This window comes from Chiloscyllium punctatum, chromosome 49 (assembly GCF_047496795.1).
Source record: "Chiloscyllium punctatum isolate Juve2018m chromosome 49, sChiPun1.3, whole genome shotgun sequence".
Taxonomy (NCBI): Eukaryota; Metazoa; Chordata; class Chondrichthyes; order Orectolobiformes; family Hemiscylliidae; genus Chiloscyllium; species Chiloscyllium punctatum.
In genome coordinates, this window is record NC_092787.1 from 6,886,552 (window position 1) to 6,914,471 (window position 27,920).

Sequence of the window (27,920 nt, forward strand, 5' to 3'; positions counted from 1 at the left end):
TCTCTTGGATTCCCTTCACAGTTGAAATGGGCAATTTATTTCTTGCACATCTGAATATCTGAACATTTGTCTTAGCTTCTCAGTGGTGGCTTCCAATCAAGTTGTATGCATCATATGATCAATCTCTGTCTGCAGATTGTTATTCACAATCTACCACTCAACCTGTGTTGAAAGATGCAAGCAAATCTTAACTTGTTGATTACTTTGGATGCTTTTATTTGGACTTACCAACTGTAAAATTGGTGAAATCATTATGTTCAGTTCTTCAGTTCTTCTGCTTGATGATTATTTCTTGTTTGGCATGTTTTCTGTCTTTGTTCATGAAGATTCTCCCTGAGAGTATAAGGAAACACCATTCTCCCTTCGAACTTTCTTCTTCTGAGTTATTTCAGTATCTATTATCAGACTTTAATCTGTAATTACTATTTATTTGTCAAGTTGTGACTTACCTGAGTTGAAGACGCATCAGTGAGCTCTAGTCAGGTACAGTGATCATTGGTTATGAGATTGTTAATGTCTGCTCGCTGATCATACAGCCTGGACCGCTTATTAATATTGACAAAAGGAAAAACATTTCTGCCAATCCAGCAAAATCAAAATCAAGCATGAAACAATTTTTTTAAGCAAATGTAACTAAATCTTCCTCGATAATGTCTTCAATTTGGGTTTTTCTATGAGTCCAGGGGACCCTATTGATATCTTTTACTAGTTGCCTTTTGACTGGTTGTTCCTTGAGCTTTTCCTCCAACTGGTACTGGACCTATTTTGCTCAACTTTAACTAGTTTAATTCCTTCTGCCATTTGAAGATGATTTAGTTTAAGACACATATTCATTAAAGATAATTTAGTTTAAGACATACATCTATAAAGTGAGAATTCTTGCTATGAAATAATGCAAGTTTTCTACTATCTGACACCCATATTTAACTCTCTCATACTCTCACCCCTTACTTCAGAGAACGTTTTATTGTGTATCTCAAATTTAAAGTGGCATATCTCCTGGCATTATACAGTTACACTGATATCAGCTGAAGACAGTGCATTTTCAACCATTGTTCTCTATCTTAAACGGTAGTGAAACACACTTTTGCATCAAACTAAAAATTAATGAAATGCCCACTGATATAAATATCCTTTTTTCAAAGGACTAGGTGTGGATCACCTAATTCCCCTAGCAAGCCATTAAGTTTTTCTTTAATTGTGGCCTGTTCTATCTCATTCCCCTGCTGATACAGGCGTTTATTCCACATCTAAAATTGGGCCCTTGAAGACAGAAACAAGGGAATATATTACAGGGAACAAAGAAAGAGCAGAAGATTTGAATTGGTACTTCAGATCTGTGTTCACTGGGGAAGACACAAGCAATCTTCCTGAGGTAACAGTGGCTGAAGGACCTGAACTTAAAGGAATTTATATATTTGCCAGGAATTGGTGTTGGAGAGACTGTTAGGTCTGAAGGTTGATAAGTCCCCGGGGCCTGATGGTCTACATCCCAGGGTACTGAAGGAGGTGGCTCGAGAAATCGTGGATGCTTTGGTGATTATTTTCCAGAGTTCGATAGATTCGGGATCAGTTCCTGCGGATTGGAGGGTGGCTAATGTTGAACCACTTTTTAATGAAGGTGGGAGAGAGAAAGCAGGAAATTATAGACCAGTTAGTCTGACCTCAATGGTGGGAAAGATGCTGGAGTATATTATAAAGGATGAAATTACGACACATCTGGATAGTAGTAACAGGATAGGTCAGAGTCAGCATGGATTTATGAAGGGGAAATCATGCTTGACTAATCTTCTGGAATTTTTTGAGGCTGTAACTCTGAAGATGGATGAGGGAGATCCAGTAGATGTAATGTACCTGGACGTTTAGAAAGCTTTTGATAAAGTCCCAATTAGGAGGTTAGTGAGCAAAATTAGGGCGCATGGTATTGGGGGCAAAGTACTAACTTGGATAAAAGTTGGTTGGCTGATAGGAAACAAAGAGTAGTGATAAACGGCTCCATTTTGGAATGGCAGGCAGTGACCAGTGGGGTACCGCAGAGATCAGTGCTGGGACCACAGCTTTTTACAATATATATTAATGATATAGAAGATGGTATTAGTAATAACATTAGCAAATTTGCTGATGATACTAAGCTGGATGGCAGGGTGAAATGTGATGAGGATGTTAGGAGATTACACGGTGACCTGGACAGATTAGGCGATTGGTCAGATGCATGGCAGATGCAGTTTAATGTGGATAAATGTATGGTTATCCACTTTGGTGACAAGAACAGGAAGGCAGATTACTACCTAAATGGAATCAATTTAGGTAAAGGGGTAGTACAAAGAGAGGGTGTTCTTGTACACCAGTCAATGAAGGTAAGCATGCAGGTACAGCAGGTAGTGAAGAAGGCTAATAGCATGCTGGCCTTCATAACAAGAGGGATTGAGTATAGAAGCAAAGAGGTTCTTCTGCAGCTGTACAGGGCCCTGGTGAGACCACACCTGGAGTATTGTGTGTAGCACTGGTCTCCAAATTTGAGGAAAGACATTCTGGCTATTGAGGGAATGCAGCGTAGGTTCACGAGGTCAATTCCTGGAATGGTGGGACTACCTTACGCTGAAAGACTGGAGTGACTGGGCTTGTATACCCTTGAGTTTAGAAGACTGAGAGGGGATATGATTGAGACATATAAGATTATTAAAGGATTGGACACTCTGGAGGCAGGAAACATGTTTCCGCTGATGGGTAAGTGCCGAACCAGAGGACACAGCTTAAAAATACGGGGTAGACCATTTAGGACAGAGATGAGGAGAAACGTCTTCACCCAGAGAGTGGTGGCTGGGTGGAATGCTCTGCACCAGAGGGCAGTGGAGGCCCAGTCTCTGGATTCATTTAAGAAAGAGTTGGATAGAGCTCTCAAGGATAGTGGAATCAAGGGTTATGGAGATAAGGCAGGAACAGGATATTGATTAAGGATGATCAGCCATGATCATATTGAATGGTGGTGCAGGGTCAAAGGGCAGAATGGCCTACTCCTACACCTATTGTCTATTGTCTATTACCTTGCTTTTCTGTGACTATGACCTACTTCAGCACTTTTTCTGAAAGTGACCCATTGTGTGGCAGATAAACATTCCTTTTTTAAATACTGGGCATTGAACATGCTAGTGAGTTTTAATTGCTATGTAGCACTGGCAAGGACAGTTAATCTACCTTTTTTTTTGTTCACTCTAATGTGTTTACTGTGTTTTTTTAACTTAAGAATTGAATAGATTCTACTCTTCTCCTATCATAAGATTGATTTTATCCTCAAGATTGGTCTGTGCTACTTCCATATTTTAGCTTCATTCACCACTTGCATAACTTTCTCTATAGTCAACTCATCCTTCGATTGTAATTAATAGGAGAGAGATTCATCAGCAATTCCAACGATAGCCATATCTCATAAACTCTGATTTTAAATCACCATTGTCACATTTTTCATCAATGTATAGAAATCATTAATTATTTTAGCTTTGGAATTGCCAAATGTTGAAATCTTCCATTTTACTCTTTCAAGAATTTAACTTATTTTGAAGTTGGATTTCTCAAAGTCTTTCCATTACTTCAGAAATATTTGTTGCTTTATTTACAATCTGGTAAACAATAACATTATCAACTTAATTCCAGTTGTGAATACACACAAATTAACTTGTTCAACTTCTGAATTAGTATCCAATTTGCAAGCAATTCTGCACCTGAAGAATTGCTTTCTCCAAGATATCCAGTTCTTTGCTTTATTCCCGCAAATATTATTTCCGATGCTATACCTAATATGATTGTGTATTTTCCTTGCTTGTAAGATTTTAACGTTAATAGTAATAGCTGTCTTGTTGTTTTGTGATGCTACTGAAAGATTATCCATGTTGTGGCAGACAAAATGGAAGATTCCCATTTCCTCGTGTCTACTCCAAATGAATTCCTCTAGTTGCGGCCTAAATAAATGATTCCTATTTCCCAATGGATCTACTGAATTATACTCACTTTTCATAGCTTTAACAGAGATGCCTACTTCAACCAAGTTATTTCCTGGCTATTTCTCAGTGTCTGCAGCTCTAAGATCCCCTTTCCTTCCATTGTTTTTTTCTGGATGATTCTCTCTGTGGTATCAATAAACATTTCCTGCCATTTTAACAATGGATCTTCCACTCTCGTAAAGTCTCCAATCTTTCATGTTCAATTAGGCTTGTCTGCTCAAGCTATGAATGTGCCCTTTTATTGCTTGAATTCTGGTTTTACAATGTCCCTCGGTCTGAAACCTTGGTTTGAATTGCTCCCTTGACCCTAGGTTTCTTTTAATGTGGCTGTGCTACTCAGATGTTTGCCAAGTGTAATGTTGACACTTGATCTAAACTGAAAAATCTTTACTGTAGCTTTTTCAGCTTTGTATTTTTACGTCTCTTTTCTTAAGTTTAATGTCACCCAACAAGGATTTTATCTTCATTCATGAAATTTCCAATATCCATTCACTCTCTGGCTCAATGCCTACTTGAGACTGTTCCAATTGGTCTCCACCCAATGCAATATGTAATTGCCTCAGAGTAACTAAAAATCCAGTCCCAGGGAGTTCCTAATGATCTTCCCATATTGCATACCAGATCTGAAATATATTTAGCATTCATTGAAGATTCCACTTTGTTGAGTATTGCTCTGAGGGTTTCTTCCTTCAACTCACTGCATGAGTAGGATTCCTGAAGCTCTGTCTGAAAAAATCTTCCAACATGCAGTATGAGACAGCCAAACAGAATCTGCACCACCGCTCACCCTGGGGAATGAGCAATCATTCCCACCGCTCACCCTGGGGAATGAGCAATCATTCCCACCGCTCACCCTGGGGAATGGGCAATCATTCCCACCGCTCACCCTGGGGAATGGGCAATCATTCCCACCGCTCACCCTGGGGAATGGGCAATCATTCCCACCGCTCACCCTGGGGAATGGGCAATCATTCCCACCGCTCACCCTGGGGAATGGGCAATCATTCCCACCGCTCACCCTGGGGAATGGGCAATCATTCCCACTGCTCACCCTGGGGAATGGGCAATCATTCCCACTGCTCACCCTGGGGAATGGACAATCATTCCCACTGCTCACCCTGGGGAATGGACAATCATTCCCACTGCTGACCCTGGGGAATGGGCAATCATTCCCACCGCTCACCCTGGGGAATGGGCAATCATTCCCACCGCTCACCCTGGGGATTGGACAATCATTCCCACTGCTGACCCTGGGGAATGGGCAATCATTTCCTCTGTTGACCCTGGAGAATGGACAATCATTTCCTCTGTTGACCCTGGAGAATGGACAATCACGCCCACTGCTCACCCTGGGGAATGGACAATCATTCCCACTGCTCACCATGGGATAGATTTCCTAGCACCGACCAATTTTGGAGTCGAGATGTACAGGGCCCACTTGGTTTAGTGCGGGAGAGGAAAGCCACTTGCTAGACTAACTGGAAGAGCACCTTGTCTTAAATGAGATATAGTTTAATGTGTCTACATCGAAGTGCATGTTACACTGATATGATCGATATTGTTACAGACTATGAGGAGGATGTCAATGTTAGCTTTCACTCCTTTGAAATCCTAGACTGTTCTCCTATTAAGTCCATGTGACATCAACTTCAGGCATTGTGTTTAAGGCACTCCTCAGTATTAACCCTTTCAGAGGAAGCATTTGGCATCATGTAGATATGCACACTGGTTCTGAATGTTTTGAAGGTCACCTACAGAATCATTAAAAATGACAGCAAGATACATGATTCAAACAGGTTTAAATTATTAAAGGGTATGAAGAAGTGAGAGCATGTTGATTAATAGATTTACTTTAACCCGCAAGGTACCAACCACTTGCCTGAATGAGTGCAGTTCAAACACTGAAGAAGCTTGGCATCATCCAGGCCGAAGCAGCCCCTTTGATCAGCACCCCACCCCCCAATTTAACATTCACTCCCTCCACCAGCAGTACAGTAGGAGTGGTGTTGCACCATCTACAAGATTCACTGCAGTAATTTGCAAAGCTTCTGTCAACAGTATCTTTCACAGTCGTGACCTCTGCTATTGTGAAGGACAGCAGGCACATAGGCATATCACCATCTGCAAGTCCTCATCAAAGTCACACACCAGCCTGAAGTGCAACTTTATCACCATTTGCTCACTGTCACAGGATCCAAATCCTACAAACACTCTTCCTAATTGCACTGAGAGTGTATCTAAGCTATACTTCTCAAGGACGACAAATGTTTTATTGCATTTCTGTTCAGGTTTTTTTCCAGACACAGCAAGATCTAAACATTTACATAATCACATAGGAGGAAGATCCTCAAAATCTTTCTAGGAAAGGTTGCTTTTATTTTCTAAACCTCCTGCTAATTGTTACCTGCATCTCATCTGCCTGGTAGCTGTGAACAACGTTTTTATTATTTACTTTCTAATTATATCATGAAAATTATAAGTATGAAAAGTAACACTATAACTAAGAACCTGAGTAATTTATTTTGTCCAAATAAAGATGATTTTTTTTCTAAACAAGTTGATAAATAACATGCACTGTAAAGGTGGGAAATGAACTGTAACGAGTGAAAATCAGCGGTAGTTTCTTAATCACTGACATTGTTCAACAATACAAACTGAGACAAATCAGAAATATTGTAAATAAGCAATCAAATTGCATTGTAGGAGTGCCCTGAAACAGAAGTCAAAAGAACACGTTGAATAAAGAACATAATATCTGAGAGGAGTACCTTGCACCTTTATGTAAGAGCATAATAAACAAGTTCTGAACTGAATTCAAGATTTATTTAGAGAGAAATTACCGATAAATATTTGGTTAATCTCTAAGCAACATTAAATTTATCCTATTAACATCCAATAGAAAATGATCGCATATTGAACAACGTATTATTTTAATCATCCATGCACTATGTAATGAAATGAATGTATTTCCCTCTCAGAAATGTTTGATATGCCGTATGTATTTTTAAACATTCAACAAATATATTTTCTCCTTCCTCTGCAGAATACGTCTCTGCAACTTTCAGCAATGAGAATTCTAGCAGTTTGGCCACTTTTGTTATCACAGACAATCCGGGCACTAAATTTGTTATCTCTTTTTTCGTACGTACACGAAAGGTAGATGGCTTCCTGATGCAATTCAGCCATGGTAGAATTCCTTATCTCACAATATATTTGAATAACAGCAGCATTTACATCAAGACAAAAGTTTTGATGGTAAACTCATCCATGAACCTTGCTGACGGCATTAAGCGACTGATAGAAATTCGTTTTGATGAAGCCTGGGTAACTGTTACTGCATCAGATGTTATTCTGCTGGACTTCCTATTGTCTTCTGTGAAGATTCAACCTTTTGACATTGTCCACATTGGTCAAGATCCTCATAATTCCACTCATTGGGGAGGACCTTTCAAGGGCTGCCTGCAGGATGTAAGGCTCAACAATATCCAACTGGAGTTTTACCCACTAGATGAGGGGAATTATAGCTCATCACTGGAGGTTTACGCCAATAAAACACTTGTAAATGTGATCGAAGATTGTATCAGTGACGATTCTTGTGTGGTAAGAAAATAACGTGTTTTCATATTTTCCACATCCAATTGTTTCAGGTTTAATGTTTTAAGATTGGAGTTGCTGTCCTACTACTCTATAATTAGAAATGATCAGAAAAGTTGAAATCATGCCTCTCACTAACATTACAAAGTGTTACACATGCAATGGATTTATTTTTGATGTTTAGTCAATGCTGCGATAGTAGATAATTTGGCATACATTAGATGAGTTACATAATAAAATGAACAATTCTTTGATATCTTCTTTGTATTGTTTGGGAGGAAACATCTGCTGAGTTAGAGAGAATGACATTGCAAGGACTGGGGCCTAGCATTTCAGCTTCAACACAGCAGAGAGAGGGAGGCAGAAACAGGATAAACTGAGGTCCAGGATCAGGGGGACAGCAGAGAGAAGGAGCCCTAGTTTAACTACTGCAGCTTCAGGGCATAGGGAAAACAAATCAAATAGTGCCATCGCAGGGAAGTGGTGGGTTGATTGGTTTGTGTTTTTAAAGCGTGTATTTATTTTGGAAAAAAAGGGTTAACTGAGCAACAACTGGAATAAGTGAAAACCAGGGCCAATATTATCAATTAATGTCAGAAACCAAACTAGAGTAAGGGAAAGAAAGTTAACACAAAGGAAAGGGGGGGGGGTGTCATAATAATGAATAGGAAATCAGTTACAGCAGGAAGGAGGACAAGAAGGGTCCTCAATGAGGCCCTATGGGTAGAACATAAAAACCAAAAAGGAGCAATCACATTGCTGGGAGTGTACTGTAGGCTCCCTAAACAGTCTGAGAGAATCAGAAGACCAGATACGGAGGCAAATTTCAGAGAAGTGTAAAAGTAATAGGCCAGCTTAAAAGTAAAGTCGAAAATATGGTGCGAGAAAAGCCCAGCAGGCCAGGCAGCAGCTGAGGAGCAGGAGAATCGACATTTCGGGCAAAAACCCTTCATCAGGAATGAGTGATAGGACCTTGGAAGCACTGAGAATCAGAGGGACCTTGGTGTGCATGTCTACCAAACCCTTAAGGTATCCATGCTGATGGATAAAGTGGTTATGAAGGCACATGGGACTCATACCTTGGTTAGCTGAGGTGTAGAGTTTAAGAACAGTGAGGTTATGCTGGAACTGTATAACACATTGGTTAGGCCATTGTGTGAAGGAGGGTTGTGATAGCACTGAAAGGGTACAAAGGGGATTTATCAGGATGTTGCCCGGGTTAGAGAGTTGTAGATATGAAGCGAGATTGGACAGACCGGGATTATTTTCCTTTGCAGCAGAAAAGGTGGGGGTAGGGTGGACATGATTGAGATGTGTAAGATTATGAGGGTCATAGAGACGGTAGTACAAAAGGAACTTTTCCCTTTGATGAAGAAATCAATGACGGGGACATAGATTGAAGATAAAGTGGTGGAGATTTATTTTCTCTCAGAGGGTGGTGCGAATCTGGAACTTTTCCTGCAGAAACCCTCAGGACATTGAGAGTGTGTTTAGATGTGCACTTGTGATACCAAAGCATACAAGGCAATAGGGCAACTGATGGAAAATGGGATTAGAATGGTTAGGTGGTTATTGTTGAGCAGCACGGAGTCAAAGGAACAAAGAACCTTTTTCCGTGCTGTAGACTCTATGACTCTACAGTTTCATGTCTTATCTGAAAAACCATGTTTCTGTCAAAGCAAGCCTAGTTTTGTGTCTTCAAGACCGAGATTGAGATTTGAATCTAAAACATTTGAGCTCAAGAAACAGTTTCTTATCAATTGGCTCAAGTTGCCAATTGTGAAGGTTTTACTGGAATAAAGGAAAGGAAAATAAAATATAAAATAAAGTAATTAAGTAATAAATTTAAAAGTAGAAACAAGAATTTTAAATGGAAAAGAACAACTCATCACTTGAAGCAGTTTTAACACATACAATCCTATTTCTGTTTGTGCAATCTGTCAGAATGGAGAGTGACGTTTTAATCTTTATTTCCTTAGCTGGACTAATGCAACAGTTATGGGCTATCAAAACACAAAGAATTTATGAATTTCCCAGAATTATTTCATTTTATATTTGATGTATTCCTACCTGAAAAATGTTAAGCTATTACTAAGGGAGGTGCTGATTTCAATACTACATTGAGCTCCTGCTGATCTCATCTGTTTAAGTATTGCTGCTGTTCAGTTGCATGGTAGTTTGAAGCATCATTCAACTAAACATATAGAACTTGGTTAAATTATCCCTGCTGGGTAGGAGCTGAAATTTTCACCAAAAACATGTTTGCAAATTTTCATTGGACTAACTTCTTCAGACACAAAATTAAAACTGACCATAAAATTAAAATCTACTAAAGAGAACAAAGACTTTCATATATATATGGAATCTTTCAGGAGTTTAGGACAGACCTCCACCTCATGCCAGATCCAACCCTCCAACTCGGCACCGCCCTCTTGAACTCCCCTACCTATCCATCTTGCTTCCCGCCTATCTGCTCCACCCTCCAATCTGACCTATCACCATCACCCACCACATCCATCTACTTCCCAGCAACCTTGCCCCCAGCCCCATCACCCCTTCCTATTTATCTCTCAACCCCCTTCCCCCTACTGTGCTGTGCTTTTCCAGCACCACACTTTTCAACTCAAATCACTTCACAGCCTATTAAGCGGTTCTGAAATGAAATTGTTGTTGTAATGTAGGAAATAGAGAGGTTGGTGTAATCACTGACAGATGAGACAAAATAATTTGTAGTGAACAAGACATTGACTTGTATCAATGACATTTTTATTGTTCGTGTGCAGACTGCGCCTTGCCAAAACGGAGGCAATTGTACTGTGACATGGAATGACTTTGAATGTAAATGTCCACCGGTGTACAGTGGAAGGATCTGTGAGACAAAAGTGTGGTGTGAGACTGATCCGTGCCCTGCAGGATATTGCTGTCAGGATCATCCGAGTGGATATGAATGTAAGAACTACAAGAATGCACTTTAACAAATTATTGACTTTTGGGGGGGTGGTGGGATTCATGGTCGCAGTTACCATATCTAGGCAGCTAACAATTTGCAGCAACTTCTGAAAGTTGATTGAAGATGCCGTGTTTTAGATATGGTACATTAGTTAATTAGATAAAGAGAGACACAGATAAGAACACTTCACCAATCCTGAAGCCGTTCTGTAGAATGGGAGAAACAGAGGTGCCAGTTTTGAAGGGGTGAAGTGTTCACCCCTGATGTTGTGCATCTTTGGTGGTGACAGTGTTTGATCTTCCCTTGGGCTGATACAGGGGATCGCTTGGTCTTCTCTGAAGAACATAGTGTCTCATTTCCCTGGATCCTTCTCTCTCTCTTCTTCCTCATCCTCAGCCATCTCCATTGAAACAGCTTATTTTGGAACAGGCTATTTATTCTGTGTCAGTCAGCTGTCTAAACCCTCTCATTCAATGACCATGGACAGCTAATCATAATGCCAGGCTGACCTTTGTCCACTTTCCCCATTTGAGGTTAGTTTTCATTTCTTCTAAGTATCAAGATCCGATTTTTTCAAAACACTGCTTTCATAATAGATTAGTGTGCTCCTGATAATCCTTTGTTTCTGCTTGTAGAAAGCTAGTTACACCTGTACACAGTTAAATGAGGTCTCGTGCTGCACAGGACAAACTAAATAAGGAATACTAAGAAGCCAGTTTTAAAAGGAAACCCATTTTACAACAAAATATTCAGAGGTTAGAAGAATACATGAAAAATATAGGATTTTTAAATATATTGCAACCTATGAATCCCAAATTTGCAAAATCAGCCTATCACACATTATTGCCTATGGATGAGGAGAAAGTCAGAAAGTATGATTTTTGTTGCTCATCAAAGCTAGTTTAACCAAACTTTGAGAAAATTTCATGTGCCTTAAAGAAACTTACTGGGCACAGCAACGTTTTGTATCCCTGAAATCAGCAATAACCTGCTCACTGATAGTTGTACTGATGATCTTACCCAACATGGTAACAAAACGTCTTCACAATAACCCAGAAGCTCGGTGAGCTAACTAACCAACCAACCAACTCATCACTGATGGTCAGTTTGAGAGGAAGTGGTGGTAGTGACTGCTCTTGACATCAAGACAACATTTGATTGCTACAGCAACAAGGAGCCGTAGCAAAACATGGGAATCAGCAGAGAAAGATTCCACTGGTTAGAGTCATATTGAGCTCTAATGAGAATGGTTGTGTGTGTTGGAACTCTATTATTTCAGCTCCATAACATCTCTGCAGGAGTTCCTTGGCACAACTATCTTCAGCTGCATCATCAGTGACCTTCCTTCCAACATAAGGTCAGAATGTTTCCTGAAAAATATATAATATTCAACACCACTCATGACTCCTCCGAAACTGAAGTAGTATATATCCATTTCCAGTAAGACCTGGGTAACACCAGGTTTCAGCTGTTAAATGACAACTTGCAATCATGCCGCATAAGTGCCTGGCAACAGCCATCTCCAATAAGAGAAAATCCAACCCCCTCTCCACATCATTAAATCCCCCATTAACAACATCCTGGAGGGTATCAGCATTGACAGAAGCTGAACTGGACCAGCAATGTAATATTATGGCTATAAGAACAGGTTGTAGAAATTCTGTAGTGAGTAACTCACTTCCTAACTTCTCAAAGCCAACTGACTATTTAGAAGGCATAGGTTAGAAACATGATGGAATATTGTTTACTTGCCTGGATGAGCGCAACTCTAAAAACACTCAATAAACTCAGTACCATTCTGGACAAAACCGCTGACTTGACTGGTATCATACCCACTACCTCAAACACCCGCTCCTTCCATCACCAATATGCAGTGACCACACTATTATACCATCTACAGGATGCCCTGCAACAATTCACCAATGCTGTTCTGACAGAACTTTCTAAACCCATAATCCTGGAAGGACAAGGATAGAAGATGCATGGGAACACCACCACCAGCAAATTCTCCTCCAAGTCACTCACTCATCCTGAATTGGAATTGTATCACTGTCCCATCATTGTGGCTCAAAATCCTGAAAGTGACTTACAAACAGCACAGTGGCTGTATCTAGGCCCTCCCACTGGACTGTGGTTGTTCAAGAAGGTGACACATCACCAACTTTCCAAGGGCAATTAACAAAGAGCAAAATACGCTGGCTGAGCCAGCAATGCCCATGTCCTCTGAACAAACAAAACAGAATTAAAATATAATAATTCAGCCAATGTAATTTGGCAGTGACTCACACGCATGGGTATTTCCAAACCAAACATGATCCATTTGGAGGCAGTTGATTTTAAATGTAGGAATGTCGGTTTGGTTGTAGGTTTGAATGTAGGTTTAGTTGCAAATATATTTGTTTCTTCAAAGTACATTCTTGTGTTAAAACATCGTCATTGAAAGAGTCCAAAGCTGAATGACCAACATAGATTTCTAGGAGATAACTTTTACCTTCTATTTTTGTGGATGTTTACAGGTTATGCTAATGCAACATTTCAAGGTGAAAATCCACTGATCTACACTGGCAACAGATTTATCACAAGAAATCTCATCAGTATTTCCATGGACTTCAAAACCAGAAATGAGGATGCTGTCCTGCTACAGGCGAGCAATGGCGCTGATTCCATTTGGTTTGGTATCCATAACTCTTACTTGCAGTTCAAGTTGTACAGTGGAAATAGTCTGGAAGCCATCACACTTTCTAGCAATGTCAATATCTCTGATGGACAGTGGCACTCAGTGCTCATTACAATGGTGGAGCCTTTTTTGATGTTTTCAAAGTGGACCATGATTCTTAATGGAAATTCCAATTTTACCAGTCCAGTTACTGCTGGGAATTTAAATTTTCTTCAACATAATGTGAATATAACCCTAAGTGACAGTTTTACAGGTTGTCTCGGTGTGGTTAAAATTGGTGGAATATACTTGCCTTACTTCAAGCAAAATATTTTGACAAATACTGAACAGTTTATTCTAGTAAGTAGCCCCCCAGCTGATATTGGATGCTTTGGCACAGAAATATGTTCCTCAAATCCATGCCAAAATAATGCAACGTGTGTAGACCTATTTGACTTTTACCAGTGTAACTGCATGGCAGGATGGGAAGGCCCCAGATGTGAACTCAACGTTGATGACTGTGCGTCCACTCTCTGTATTCATGGTAATTGCAGCGATTTGTTGGAAGGCTACAAGTGTACCTGCGACCTGGGTTACACTGGGAAAAACTGTGAGAGTAATATAGATGACTGTGTGAACCACACATGTAAAAACAACGGGACCTGCATTGACAGTATCAACTCGTATTTCTGCAACTGTCCAAACCAGTTCACTGGACAATACTGCGAGTAAGCATACTGTTCTATATATGTTTGATTCCGTATACTGGAACTATTAAAAATTTTAAGAAGTTATTTAAAACAACTAGCACACAAATAACAGGCATTAAAATAACAGTTGCCTCCAGACTCATCTAATATCTGGTTTATCCTAGTATTGATTCCTAATGTTTTAATGTCATTTATTTTAAATATCTTGTTTATTTCAATTAATTGTTATAAATATATGGTGAACCAGAGACAGATACCCAAATTCTCATGTATCTGGCTGATTACGTGCACTGTCATTACGTGCTACAAGCTGCATTTCACAATGTCCTTGATCATGTTACAACCAAATCTTTCATCCAAACCCATGTTCTGCCAATTCCTCTGGCAGAGATGTGAAACTGTCTCCAAATTGCCCTAATTTCTAAGCTGTATTGTAAGGATTTAAATGGAAATATAACAGAATTTTTAAAAACACATAATTAGAAACAAAATCTAAAATCTGTATATATTCATTACCAATGTAAATCTTAGATAAAACCTTTAAATTTTTCAATGAAGATCAACTGTTTTGACTTAAATATATCTCTCATTTGACTGATAAGCACATTTAAATTGTTTAATTGCGTATTGATGGATGTGACAAATGGACTGAATATAAAAGAAGCAAAAGTTGAGAATGAAACAACTTCTCTATAATTTTATTAACATGACAACTTTTAAAGATAGTGAAGAATTCCTTTTGCAACGTGAGGCTTGGAATTACAGATTCCCTACTACAGTGTTACAATTGTACACTACATTAAATCTGAGTTTCAGACAAAGAATTCCTTGCCAATATATATGATGCCATAAATTTTCTATTAATCTTTAGCTCCTTCCTCATAAAAAAAACATTTAAAGCAATACAGAATAGTTGAATTTATAAAATGTGCACCACCATGAATATATCTTTTACGCATTACATAGGAATAGAGGACTTGAGAAATCCACCGCCGTTAAAATTGATGGAAAATTATACTTCATCGTTATCCAGGGTAGTACAAGGGTGGACAAAAGCCATATTCCATAAACCAAGTAAATTATTGTTTAGAACTGGGCTGGAGATAGGAGTGAGAGAGTAACTTAAAACAAAAATTGGAGAAAGGTAAATAACGGGATTAGCTTTCTCCATATGAAGTTAAATCTAATCCATTAATACTTTGGAAAACATAATAAATTAAAAAATAACATAAAATACCCAAGGGGAGAAATCATTATTATTTCATGTGTCTGTGTTCTGTCTGCTCCAAAATGACCAAATGATATTTACCTTCTAACAGCTCAATAAATGACATACAGAAGCAATTTTGAGAGATGTATGTGTTGTTCAAATGGCATAGGTGATGTGAGACAAACAATTTCAAAAGATTTACAAATTTGTATTCTTACCCTGACAATATGCTGAATATTTAAGGATCTACTCTATTGTTCGTGAATTGACATCTGTAATGATGCAAATCTAATTTGCATGTGAATTAACAACATATTAAATTTGTTTTAGATGGCCCTACCCACCAGTCAAATGTGGAGAGCTTTTCAGCTGTAACAATGGAGGTCTTTGTACTGATGGATTGTGGGGTGCCAACTGTACCTGCAAACCAGGCTTTACTGGAGTAAGGTAAAGGCAGTCATTGTAATCCCAATAAACCTATTGCTCACATTGTTTCCATATTTTAATAAATGCCATTGTTTCTGGTCTTGGTGTGGTGTCAGGTATTTTCTAAACATCCCATTCAGAGATGTTATCACGCATCTCTGGAGTAGGTGAGACTTGAACCTGGCCTTCTGGCTCAGAGGAAGGGACACTACCTTTGAGTCACAGGAGCTCCTTGGTGTGGTATTTCTTTTAAAAAAGAATAACATTTTTCTAATCAACCTGTTCAGAGATGTTATTACACACCTCTGGAGCAGGTGGAACTTGAACCAGGCTTCTCTGCTCCAGGACAGGGACACTACCACTGCACCACAATAGGGCCGATTGACAAGGCATGTGTTTGGAAGTCTAATGTAATTCACATGTGCATGGTCAGTTGTAGAATCATGGGTGTCCTATTCAAAGATGGGTAGACATAGGCAGACAGGAATAGTCAAAGGGAAGGGAGTAATATCAAGACACAATAGTTTATTTTACAGAAATTGTTCGAATGTCACCCAGCAGAATCTCAAAGCATTATAACAACTTCTGAATAGTAAGTTTGTATATCTAGATATCTCATCATGAAAGAGTACACAGGCAAATAAAAGTCTTAGGAAGTAGGAGAAGGCTGTTGACATTGAGCTTGTTTCACAATATTCAATAAGACCATGTCTGATCTGCCTGTGAATTTATCACCATTTCCTTGCCTCTGTGGTCTGTTAAAAATTCGATTCTACTCAGCTTTGAATAAACTCGAAGACCCAGCCTCGGTTACCTTCAGGGGAAAAGAATTTAAGCATCTAATTAACCTCTCAGAGTTGAATTTTCTAATCTCATTCTTTAAGTAGAGACCCTTTTATTCTCAAGGTCCATTATTTCCAGTCTCCTCACAAGAAGAAACATCTTCTGGGAATCTGCCTGAGATTAGTCCCCCAAGATCTTATAATTTTAATAAGATCAACCTTTCATTCTTCCAAACAGCAATGGGCTAAGCTTACCAAAGAATCATAGAATCATAGAGATGTACAGCATGGAACAGACCCTTTGGTCCAACCTGTCCATGTCGACCAGATATCCCAACCCAATCTATCCCACCTGCCAGCACCCAGCCCATATCCCTCCAAACCCTTCCTATTCATATACCCATCCAAATGTCTCTTAAATGTTGCAATTGTACCAGCCTCCACCACATCCTCTGGCAGCTCATTCCATACATTTACCACCCTCTGCATGAAAAAGTTGACCCTTAGGTCTCTTTTATATCTTTCCCCCCTCACCTTAAACCTATGCCCTCTAGTTCTGGACTCTCCGACCCCCAGGGAAAAGTCTTTGTCTATTTATCCTATCCATGCCCCTCATAACTTTGTAAACCTCTATAAGGTCACCCTTCAGCCTCCAAAGCTCCAGGGAAAACAGCCCCAGCCTGTTCAGCCTCTCCCTGTGGCTCAAATCCTCCAACCCTGGCAACATCCTTGTAAATCTTTTCTGAACCTTTTCAAGTTTCACAACATCTTTTCGATAGGAAGGAGACCAGAATTGCACACAATATTCCAGCAGTGGCCTAACCAATGTCCTGTACAGCTACAACATGACCTCCCAACTCCTGTACTCAATACTCTGACCAATAAAGGAAAGCATACCAAACACCTTCTTCACTATCCTATCTACCTGCGACTCCACTTTCAAGGAGCTATGAACCTGCACTCCAAGGTGTCTGTTCAGCAACACTCCCTAGGACCTTACCATTAAGTGTATAAGTCCTGCTAAGATTTGCTTTCCCAAAATGCAAATTTGCTTTCACATTTATCTGAATTAAACTCCATCTGTCACTTCTCAGCCCATTGGCCCATCTGGTCCAGATCCTGTTGTAATCTGAGGTAACCCTCTTCGCTGTCCACTACACCTCCAATTTTGGTGTCTTCTGCAAACTTACTAACTGTACCTCTTATGCTTGCATCCAAATAATTTATGTAAATGACAAAAAGTAGCAGACCCAGCACCGATCCTTGTGGCACTCCACAGGTCACAGGCCTCCAGTCTGAAAAACAACCCTCCACCACCACCCTCTGTCTTCTACCTTTTGAGCCAGTTCTGTATCCAAATGGCTAGTTCTCCCTGTATTCCATGAGTTCTAACCTTGCTAATCAGTCTCCCATGGGGAACCTTGTCGAACGCCTTACTGAAGTCCATATAGATCACATCTACTGCTCTTCCCTCATTAATCTTCTTTGTTACTTCTTCAAAACACTTAATCAAGTTTGTGAGACATGATTTCCCACGCACAAAGCCATGTTGACTATCCCTAATCACTCCTTGCCTTTCCAAATACATGTACATCCTGTCCCTCAGGATTCCCTCCAACAACTTGTCCAACACCGACGTCAGGCTCACTGGTCTATAGTTCCTTGGCTTGTCCTTACCACCCTTCTTAAACAGTGACACCACGTTTGCCAACCTCAGTCTACGGCACCTCACCTGTGACTGTCGATGATACAAGTATCTCAGCAAGAGGCCCAGCAATCAAGCCTTTCATCCCAAATCATAGAATCCCTACAGTATGGAAGCAGGCCATTCGGTCCATCAAGTCCACAGCAACTCTCTGAATGGCATTAGATCCAGACCCATCCTCCTACCCTATAACCCTGCATATCCAATTGCTAATCCACCTAACCTGCACATTTTTGAACTGTGGGAAGAAACTGGAGCACTTGGTGGAAACCAATACAGACACGGGGAGAATGTGCAAATTCCACACTGTCACCAGAGGGTGGAATCGAACCCAGGTCCTTGGTGCTGCACTGCAACAGTGCTAACCACTGAACTACTGTGTCACCCCAAATAAAGCAGCATGAAAGACTATCATTTCCAAATCCTTAAAGTTCTTCAGAGTTTTGATGTTGTACTTGCAATTACTCTGACCTCGCTAAGAATAAACTGTGCTCTGAGTTGCCACACGATTAAGTAACATTATACTTCAAGACAACTGATCTGAATATTTCCTGAATGCCATGAGTCTCTTAAGAATTTTCCACTTTACAGCCAAAAACAACTATTTGAATGCTCCAGAAAGTGTACAATGATCAAAGTACTGGCATGGAAACTTTAAATATTGTGATGCCTATTTTATTAATTTAAGGTATACCTGTGTTTACTTTGAAATTCATGAAAACCTTTTAAAATCCAAAATTGGCGTGTAACAGTATTTCCTTACTTTGAGAAATTGACATGAAATCCGTTGCTATGAATGAAAGATTTCAGGTTATTGGTGCTATAAAATAGCATTTTTAAACTAACATTCTGGACACAGAGTACAGTGTTGATGAACAATGCTGGCAGTTCCTGGTATGTGAAATATAGACAGTAGGAAAAGTACTGACCATGATTAAAAATGACCAACAATCTGTATCACACCAGATCATTTTGGGAAAGGGATTGGCTTATCCAATTGGGTCTGGCATTGTCTGTGGAGAGAAAAACTGAGTTGATATTTCAAGTCCAGTATGCCGCTCATTAATCGCTTTTTAGTTCTTAAGAAGAGTCGTACTGGACGCAAAATGTTAACTGTGTTTCTCCCTCCATAGATGCAGCCAGACCTGCTGAGTTTCTCCAGCATTCTGGAGAAACGTGTTGGTTTCAGACGTACAGCTTTCAGAGTATTTTGCCTTTATTGAAGGATTTATCAAATTGATTTGGTTTCTCCTAGTTCGTTAATTTTCAACTTCAACTTTTCTAGATGTGAAGAAGTGGTGAATGAATGTGATTCAAATCCCTGTCAGAATGGAGGGACTTGCCATAACCTGGTCAACAAGTTTGTGTGCGCCTGTGGAGATAATTTTGCAGGCGATCAGTGCGAGCTTGATGTAAGCATTCTTTATTTCTTATGCTCAATGTTGCTTTGGCAAAAATATTTTCAATTCCAGTCTTGACATGTATTGAACATGAGGGAATCAAAAATAGACTTTATCTGGTATTAAATGTCTAATCTAAGTCTAATAAAGCCAGAGATTTGATGTTTGCCATGAAGATATCTAATGAGCTAATATGTATGGAATATTATGCCAGTCGAGGCATCTTTCATTCTGTTGAAAGTTTTTGGACAAATCTTTGATGGTCATAATGTTTTACAAGTGATATTGTCTAGCCATAGAAGACCAGAAATTGCTTTGCTTTTTTTCCACTGACACCTGCAACCTCAGCAGATATTTCAATGCATCTTTAAATGTGTGGAAGTCTGCACCTCTGTTCTCAGTCAGGTTATTGTGCAAAGTACTTAGCAGAAGCATAACATTTTCATTTATTAGTCTTTTCTCTGCAAAGAATCTCATAACTTGATTGATCTCCTCCGCCAATATAAAATCCCATTGACTTCCTACTCTGTCATTCACTGCCAGCTCAAAAGGAATAGAACAAAACAACCAAAAAGTAATTGGGAAATGCTGTTTCTCTGATAGAGACAGTGTCAAACAGCACGGAAACAGGCCCTTCGGTCCAACCAGTCCATGCCGAACATAATCCCAAATTAAACTAGTCCCAGCTGCCTATGCCTGGCCCATATCCCTCCAAACCTTTCCTCTTCATGTACTTAACTAAATGTCTTTTAAACACTGTAATTGTGCTTGCATTCACCACTTCTTCAGGATGTTCATTTCACACATGCGAACCACCCTTTGTGTGAGAAATTTGTCCATCATTTTGTTTTTAAATCTCTCTCCTCTCATCTTGAAAATATATCCCCTTAGTTTTGAAATCCTCCAGCCTAGGGAAAAGACACTTACCGTTAACCTTATCTATATCCTTCATGATTTTATAAACCTCTACAAGGTCATCTCTTAGCCTCATACACTGCAGGGGAAAAAGGTCCCAGGCTTTCCAGCCTTTCTTTATAACTCAAACCTTCCATTCCCAGCAACATCCTGGTAAATCTCTTCTGAACCCTCTCCAGCTTAATAATATCCTTAAAGCTGTCAGCATTTTGGAATTTTAAACATGCAAACATACAACTAATTTTTTTCATCTACCTAACCAATATAATCGTGAATATTAACACATCTTGACAACCATCAATCCTGCAAATAAATTTCACAATCTCATAACTTTGATGAAGGTTCTGTTGTCTGTCTCTGTTTGAAATCTCCCACATTTAATGTGCAATCCTTCCTGTCACAATAATGGACAATTTTGTTAACAAATGGCATTTTTCTCATGGTTCCACCTGATTGATTTAATGGTGGAGTGACAATATTTTTAAAGCTGAAGTATCCCATAGATAGCACGGTCAGAGTTTAAACATGCAGGGATTTATCCTGAACTATAAAAGGAAAGTGATGTTAAGCAAAGGGTCAATCGGCATGATTTCAAGCAGCAATCTTAAAGACATTGGCCAGCTTTACTTAAAATGAGATGGTTGAGAAACCAAACTAATAGTAGTAAATTAGGAATTCAAAACCAGTTAAAGGATGGAGTCTCAGTATATTTTTTTTAAGATTAGATTAGATTACACACAGTGTGAAAACAGGCCCTTCGGCCCAACAAGTCCACACCGACCCTCCGAAGAGCAACCCACCCAGACCCATTTCCCTACATCTACCACGACGGGCAATTTAGCATGGCCAATTCACCTAACCTGCACATTTTTGGACTGTGGGAGGAAACCCATGCAGACATGGGGAGAATGTGCAAATGCCACACAGATAGTTGCCTGAGGTGGGAATTGAACCTAGGTCTCTGCTGCTGTGAGGCAGTGGTGCTAACCACTGTGCCACCGTGCTGCCCACAAATATTGTCAATACTCATCACATCACTGATGCTGCAAATACTCTCTCTATTAATGTTGATGTAGATTCAGTTTGAATCATAACATACACATCTTACATCCATCCTGAGTTGAGTCTTGGAACTCTGGAACACAATATTACATGCCCTACTTTATTTAGTAAACACTGATGTTAAGGAGAAGGATGTGAAGCCTATAAATGTGGTTAACATTTACAGCAAATATTTGCTCTTGGTTAACTGACTACAGGCTGATGACTTTCAACAGAATTTGAACACAATAATTTCACTAACAAGAAAACTTAAACATTGAACTATTTGGATTGTAAAACAGATTATCTTAATTTTAACATAAATTGTTTTTGAATGCATGAACAAAATCAACCATCTGAGTACTGTGAACAAATTTATTGCTATTTCTGACAAAATAGAGATGTCACCAGCCCTCAGGGTTTCCTTTCAGCTGTAGACCCACAAACTAACCAGCTTGAAGAAGAGGTGCATGATGAAAAGCTGCATCAATCACTTTTCTTTGAACGCAGTTTATGCATAAAGAATATGCTTGAACTCTCTTAATAGCTCATAGCTAACTGCATGTAATTTCTATTTTGTAAATAGAATATGCTGCAATATTTTATAGACCTGCAGGGAATTATTAATTCTGTTATTCTATGTGTTAGTGTATGTGTGTTGCTTGTTTACGTCAGGTGGGAATGCTTGAATCTGCTATCATTCAAATGGTTCCTTCTTCCAGAGTGCACTGCTTCAAGCACCCTGTTTTCACAGGCTGGACTCACACAGTTGCCAATATGTTCTTGGAATTGATATCTGGAACATGCTGTGTTCCTTTGGGTGGCAGTAGATGAAAGAACATGGGTTACCATGGAGAGTGCTATTGTGTGCAATCAACTGACTGTTATCAGAATGTCTTCTCCAAAACTGAGCATGGCTTTATCTGTGACCTTGAATTTCTTGCTTCTCATTTGCTCTTGCTTTCCATCACCTCACAACTGTTATAACGTGCAATGGAACATCATTTCTTGGAGTTGGGAAATATTTAAAGCATAACGTGATGTGTTTTAATCATTACTCTTTGTCTTCTTGTCTGTCATGTAGTTTTCTTTCACAAATATATCACTGGGAGTATGTTTTTAACCAAAGTCGCCTAATCTTCCTATCTCCCAACTGATTTAGTCTGAAAAGACTAATCCTCTCCAGTTCAGGATTCCAATGCAGCTTATTTTATTTATTTATGGGATGTGGGCATCATTTGCTGGGCCAGCATTTATTGCCCATTCCTAATTGCCCTGAGAAGATGGTGGTGAGCTACCTTCTTGATCCGCTGCCATCCATTTCGAGTAGATTGATCCAAATGCCATTAAGGAGGGAAATTACAAAATCTTGTCCCAATGACACTGAAGGAATGGCAATATATTTCCACATCAGAATTGAGAGTGGCTTGGAGGGGAACTTGCAGGTAGTGGTGTTCCCATGTATCTACTGCCCTTGTCCTTCTAGATGGTAGAGGTTGTGATGGTTAATCCAATTGTTTTTTTCTCTGTAGTTTACTTTGTGAGAGTGTATAGTTTATTTCTTTTGTCTGGTCTACCAGTATGGAACTCCATGCTCGTTGATTCTTTGCGGCAACTAGAGTAGTTATCTTGGCAAGTTAATAAATTGGAGAGGAATAATCTGCCAGCAATATCTAGCTGATATACACCTGTTCTCCTTTTAACATATTAACTAATTCTTTCTTTAACAAGGAAGTCATTTCACTGATATAACTTTTACTAGGCCTTTGCTCCATGGTTATTGAAATATTTTTGTCTACTAACATTTGCTGAATGGCACATAGTGCACTATGTTAGAATAAATTATTTGTATGCTTTATGCTGGCTGTGCTCCACAATTTTCAATGTGCTTTTACTCGTTACCAGATCTGCTTAGGAAGACTTGGATCTTGCTCATACCAGTGGCACTTTAGATAATTATCCAACCCACTGACACATACACATGGTACTTCCTGCTGGGATATTTATCTGAATGAGTATTGGTCCAGGTTCACAAACAGATGTGACTGACAGTTATTTCTGTAAGGATGGCATTAATCTTCTGTCACCAATGGCATTAATTGGTAATCTTAGAGACACATGGCTGTGTGTTTTATCACGCTGCTTCTGTGTCTGCAATTAGCATAAAGATTAAGATATAGTGAAGGAGCTTATTATTCATGCAGCTTCATTATGTTAACAGCTTGTTACTCATCAGAAACATTAAAAGGATAACACAAAGTATTATAGAAGTTGCAAACACTTCTTGGATGTTTACATTATGATTGTAAGTGCAGCAATTAGTACAGTACAAGAATAATAGACTGCAATTAGTTTGTCTTATTGCCATATTCTTGTCACCTTAGTCTGGACCTACCAGACTTTTTAAAGAATCAGTCAATAAACCCAAATGCAGAGTGAAATTTAATCATAGATCACTGCCGACAAGCGCTAAATTGAATTTGAAACCAGGAGTTATTCGATTAATTATGTCTACGTGATTTATCTAATCTTCATTCAAAGTTCATTTCACCCTGCATGTAGAGCTTTAACTCTTCTGTTTGGTTTCTTAGTTAAAAAAACATTTGGTTTTGCCTGTTTCATAACGCCATGGAAATGCATATTTATTTTAATTATATCTAGTGTATTCTTTTTATACCTCATCACAGCCAAAGCAAAAAAAAAGGGATAAAGGAATGGTTAGATTTACATGTTGCTGGCTTTATGTCATTTTGGTGCAAATATATCCACTGACACTTTTGCCTTATATTAGATAATATCCCCCTTCCCTGATACTACAGTGTGGAAGGTTCATGCTGCAGAATGGAGCATTTTTCCAGATCAGTGTCAATGCATAAAATCCTTGTTATTCAGAGGAAATAGGGCATGGATTTCCCATTGATAACAAAATGGGCAGGTACCCTTCCTATGTAACTCTCCTATTTACTGCAAGGGACTGTGTGAACAAATCAATGGAGAGAAAAAGGATGGTGTCAGGAATTGGACACTCAGTCCATGGGTAGTGAATCAGTGAATAATGAGGAAAGAGTGTAATTACTTTCAGGTCATACATAGCACAAGACATATTTAGGAAAGTGATTTATTTCTGCCATTTCTCCTTCCCCACCCACATCTGATCCTCAGCACATTCATTTAAAGAAATGGCATCGGGTTCCGCACATACATTGACAACACCTAGATGGCCTTTCCCATGCTGCAGTGCTGCCTGTGTCTGCAGGAGAAAGTCCTACCAGGCTCCAGCCTGCTCTCCAAAGCCTACAGTCTGACAGCATCGCCACCCCTCCCTCAGGAGTACATGGTATCCTCATTCTGTCCCATAGACAGCTTCAGGACCCCAGACATGACAGGGCTGCTGAAATTTCTCTCAGCTGACCACAGAGTTTTGGTACAACTTACCTGCTCTTCGCTCTCTGCACATTCCCCCTTAGCCCCAGGTCGGACGATGCCAACCATGACTGAGCCCAGTGCCTCCTGCCAGTGAAGCAATGCAGGGGAGCAACCAAACTGCATCAGCCCAGATCGGCCTTCACCCTTCAGCCCACGCCAGCTCAAACCAAACCCAGCAGCTACCCATCACTCTCGGTCCCCCATCCCATGATGGTTTCAATCCCCTGTAGGTATCCCATGGCCCTGCACCATCCTAGAGATAGGGGTGAAGGAGGAAAAGCCACAGAGCTCAGTTCCAATCAAGGCCTTGATGGTCAGGAAAATGGGGATAAGGGCCGGGACCCCTAAAGTCAGCCAAGAGGGGTTGCTCCTCCCAGTGAATGGACACCAGGGATGGCAGCAATCAATGTCAACATTGCAACTAGGAACAAGCGACATTCCCAGCAGGAATACAGCGAGCGAACGGAACAGATCATAAGCAGCAGAATCTGCATACTTCACATTCAAATACTGGATTAGTGGTGCTGGAAGAGCACAGCAGTTCAGGCAGCATCCAAGTAGCTTCGAAATCGACGTTTCGGGCAATTACCTCACATTCAAATAGTCCATTCCAGGAAGTATTTTTATTTTATGTTTTAAATCGACTTTATTTTATCAGTTTTATTTGCCAATGTAGGAACATAGCCATTTAAAGAATTGCATTTCAAATTAGAGGGTATGGCTATAATGTTTTAATTTTTCTGCTAACAAAGGTCTGAAAGAACCTAACTCCAGTTTTAAGATGAAAATCCCCTTAAAGCTGCCTGATTTAAAGTTGCATTTTTCAGGAATGTAGCCACAACTTTGATAGGAGGAAGTTCTGCACCCTTTCTAAACCTCAAACACCTCCCATCTATTGAGGGAGAATTGAAAGATTGTGGTCAGTACCTGCCCATAATTTCTACTCTCTCTCTGATTTGGTTCTTGTAACTAATCAATATTAACTACATTTTAATACCTGCTTGATCAATATTCATCTACAATTTAAAGAAACACAGTCAGCAGGATGTGAACCTTTGCAGGGAAACCCAAATGGATTTCAAATCCATTGTCTTAACCACTTGGCCATGACTACACACCCAAAAATGGAACCAGTTAAAGGCATTGAAATGTCCAGTCAGCCATGGTCATACTGAGTGCAGGGATAACTCAGTGAACTGAATAGCCTTCTGAATAGTCTAATTGGACCAGACCTCCTCTTTCTGCTTTTTTCCTACTTATATGCCAAAAGGACATATTTGAGTTGCCCTTTATATTAGTTACCCATACCGTCTCTTTGTCTTTTTGTATGCTGCTTTTCTAAATTCAGCCTGGTTTGCTTTGCAATGTCACTCTGTTAAATGCTCTTTATTTCTCTTCATCTTATACTCTCTCTCTCTCACATTGAGGGAGCTCTGGTTTTTGTTTGCTACCTTTTTCCCTTGGGCGAATATGTCTGAAATGTGCCTGAAACATCACCTCTTTAAAGGCAGCCTATTATTCCTTTCGATTGTTCCCTGCCAATGTTTGATTCCAATTTAACTGGAGTACCTACCCCACTGAAATTAGCCCTTCTCTAATTTAGTAAAAATACTCAAAATTCCTCCAAGTCCACGAGTAGCATGAGGTGATGTTACCATGAACAATGTTCCCAAACTGTTCTTCACTTGATGTGATCCATTTCATTTCATAGAATCTGGTCCCGAAATGCCTCCTTCCTCGTTAGACTGGAAACATGCGATTCCTGTGGGGAAACCGCACTTATAAAACCCTTCTTCTCAACTGTAGTTTGTATTATTAGTCTGCTTTTCTGCAAACCCAGTTTGGCTCAACTTGGAAAGGCCAAAGACAATATCTTTGGACCTAATTATCAACTCTGTCCACACCAACTGTCACAGGCAGAGGTTGACTGCTTGAAACTTCCACATCCTGAACGGAGCTTCTGACCTTATCACATGGAGTCCCAGTTCTATAAATTTGCTCATCTCCACCCCTGCCTCAGCACATCTAATCCTGAAACCCTCATCATTGCCATTGTCACTGTAGACTCTTATTTCAATGCTCCCTTGGCCAGCTTCTCATTCTTCATCTCATCGAAATGTTTGCTGATTGGAAGGATGAGCAAAGTGTTCATAGTGCCCTGTGCACAGAGCCAATCAAGAGGAGGGAGAAAGGAGAAGCGTAGTTGTTCTCGGAGTAGTATAGTCAGGGGGATAGTCGATGTTCTCTGTAGCTAGGATCAAGAGTCCTGAAGGATATGGTGCCTGCCTGGTGCATGGGTTGAGAATTTCTCATCTGGACTACAGGGGAACTTGGAATGGGAGGGGAAAGATAGAGTTGTTCTGGTCCTCATATGTACCAATGGTATATGTAGAAAACAGAAGGATGTTCTGCTGAGGAATATGAGCAGCTAGGGGCTAAATTAAAAAGCAGAACTGAAAAGGTAATAATCCGCAATTCCCACCTCAGCCACGAGCTAATTGGCACAGGATCAACAAGATTAAAGGGGTAAATGTGTGGTTCAAAGATTGTTGTGGGAGAAATGGGTTTGAATTCATGGGACATTGGCATCAGTACTGGGGAAGGAGGGAGCTGTTGGGATGGGACCAGAGTCCTGGTGCATTACATAATTAGGGGTGTAGACAGAGGAGGAAATAGTGGAGGAAGTGGATTTGGTTCCTTGGAAAATTTTGGAAAATGTTAAAGGTTGGGTGTGGTGGAGGGAGTAGAGATGGCTCAGCAGGGCAAGTAATAGGACAGAGATATGGAAAAACTCAGGAATCTAACATCAGGCACAGCAGATAAAGGGACAATTATGAGAGGGAGGCAGTCAAACAGGACTGAGGGTGTTGTACTTAAATACACACAGTACATGAAACAAAGTAAATGAGTTTGTCATCCAGAATGAAATCAGTAGGTACGATGCTATGGGTATTATAGAGATGTGGCTGCAAGGGGAACAGGGTGGGGAACTAAATATCCGGGATATGTGTCCTATCAGAAAGTAGAAATGAAGTCAAATTGAGAGCAAGAAGTGAAATAGAGTTAGCAGGTATAGAATCTGGGTGTATAGGGTTGAGGAACCAAAA

At 39.9% G+C, this 27,920-nt stretch overlaps 1 protein-coding gene across 2 annotated transcripts in view; it reads left to right on the top strand.

Annotated features, from left to right (window-relative positions):
- Positions 1 to 27,920, top strand: part of LOC140469631 (protein crumbs homolog 2-like) — a 184,144-nt gene that overhangs the window by 149,093 nt on the left and 7,131 nt on the right. For both annotated transcript variants that reach the window (XM_072566321.1, XM_072566322.1), the window contains 5 exons: positions 7,042 to 7,598; positions 10,376 to 10,541; positions 13,059 to 13,926; positions 15,449 to 15,565; positions 19,317 to 19,443. In XM_072566321.1, coding sequence (XP_072422422.1) covers positions 7,042 to 7,598; positions 10,376 to 10,541; positions 13,059 to 13,926; positions 15,449 to 15,565; positions 19,317 to 19,443 — 1,835 coding nt within the window. The remainder of the gene's footprint in view (positions 1 to 7,041; positions 7,599 to 10,375; positions 10,542 to 13,058; positions 13,927 to 15,448; positions 15,566 to 19,316; positions 19,444 to 27,920) is intronic.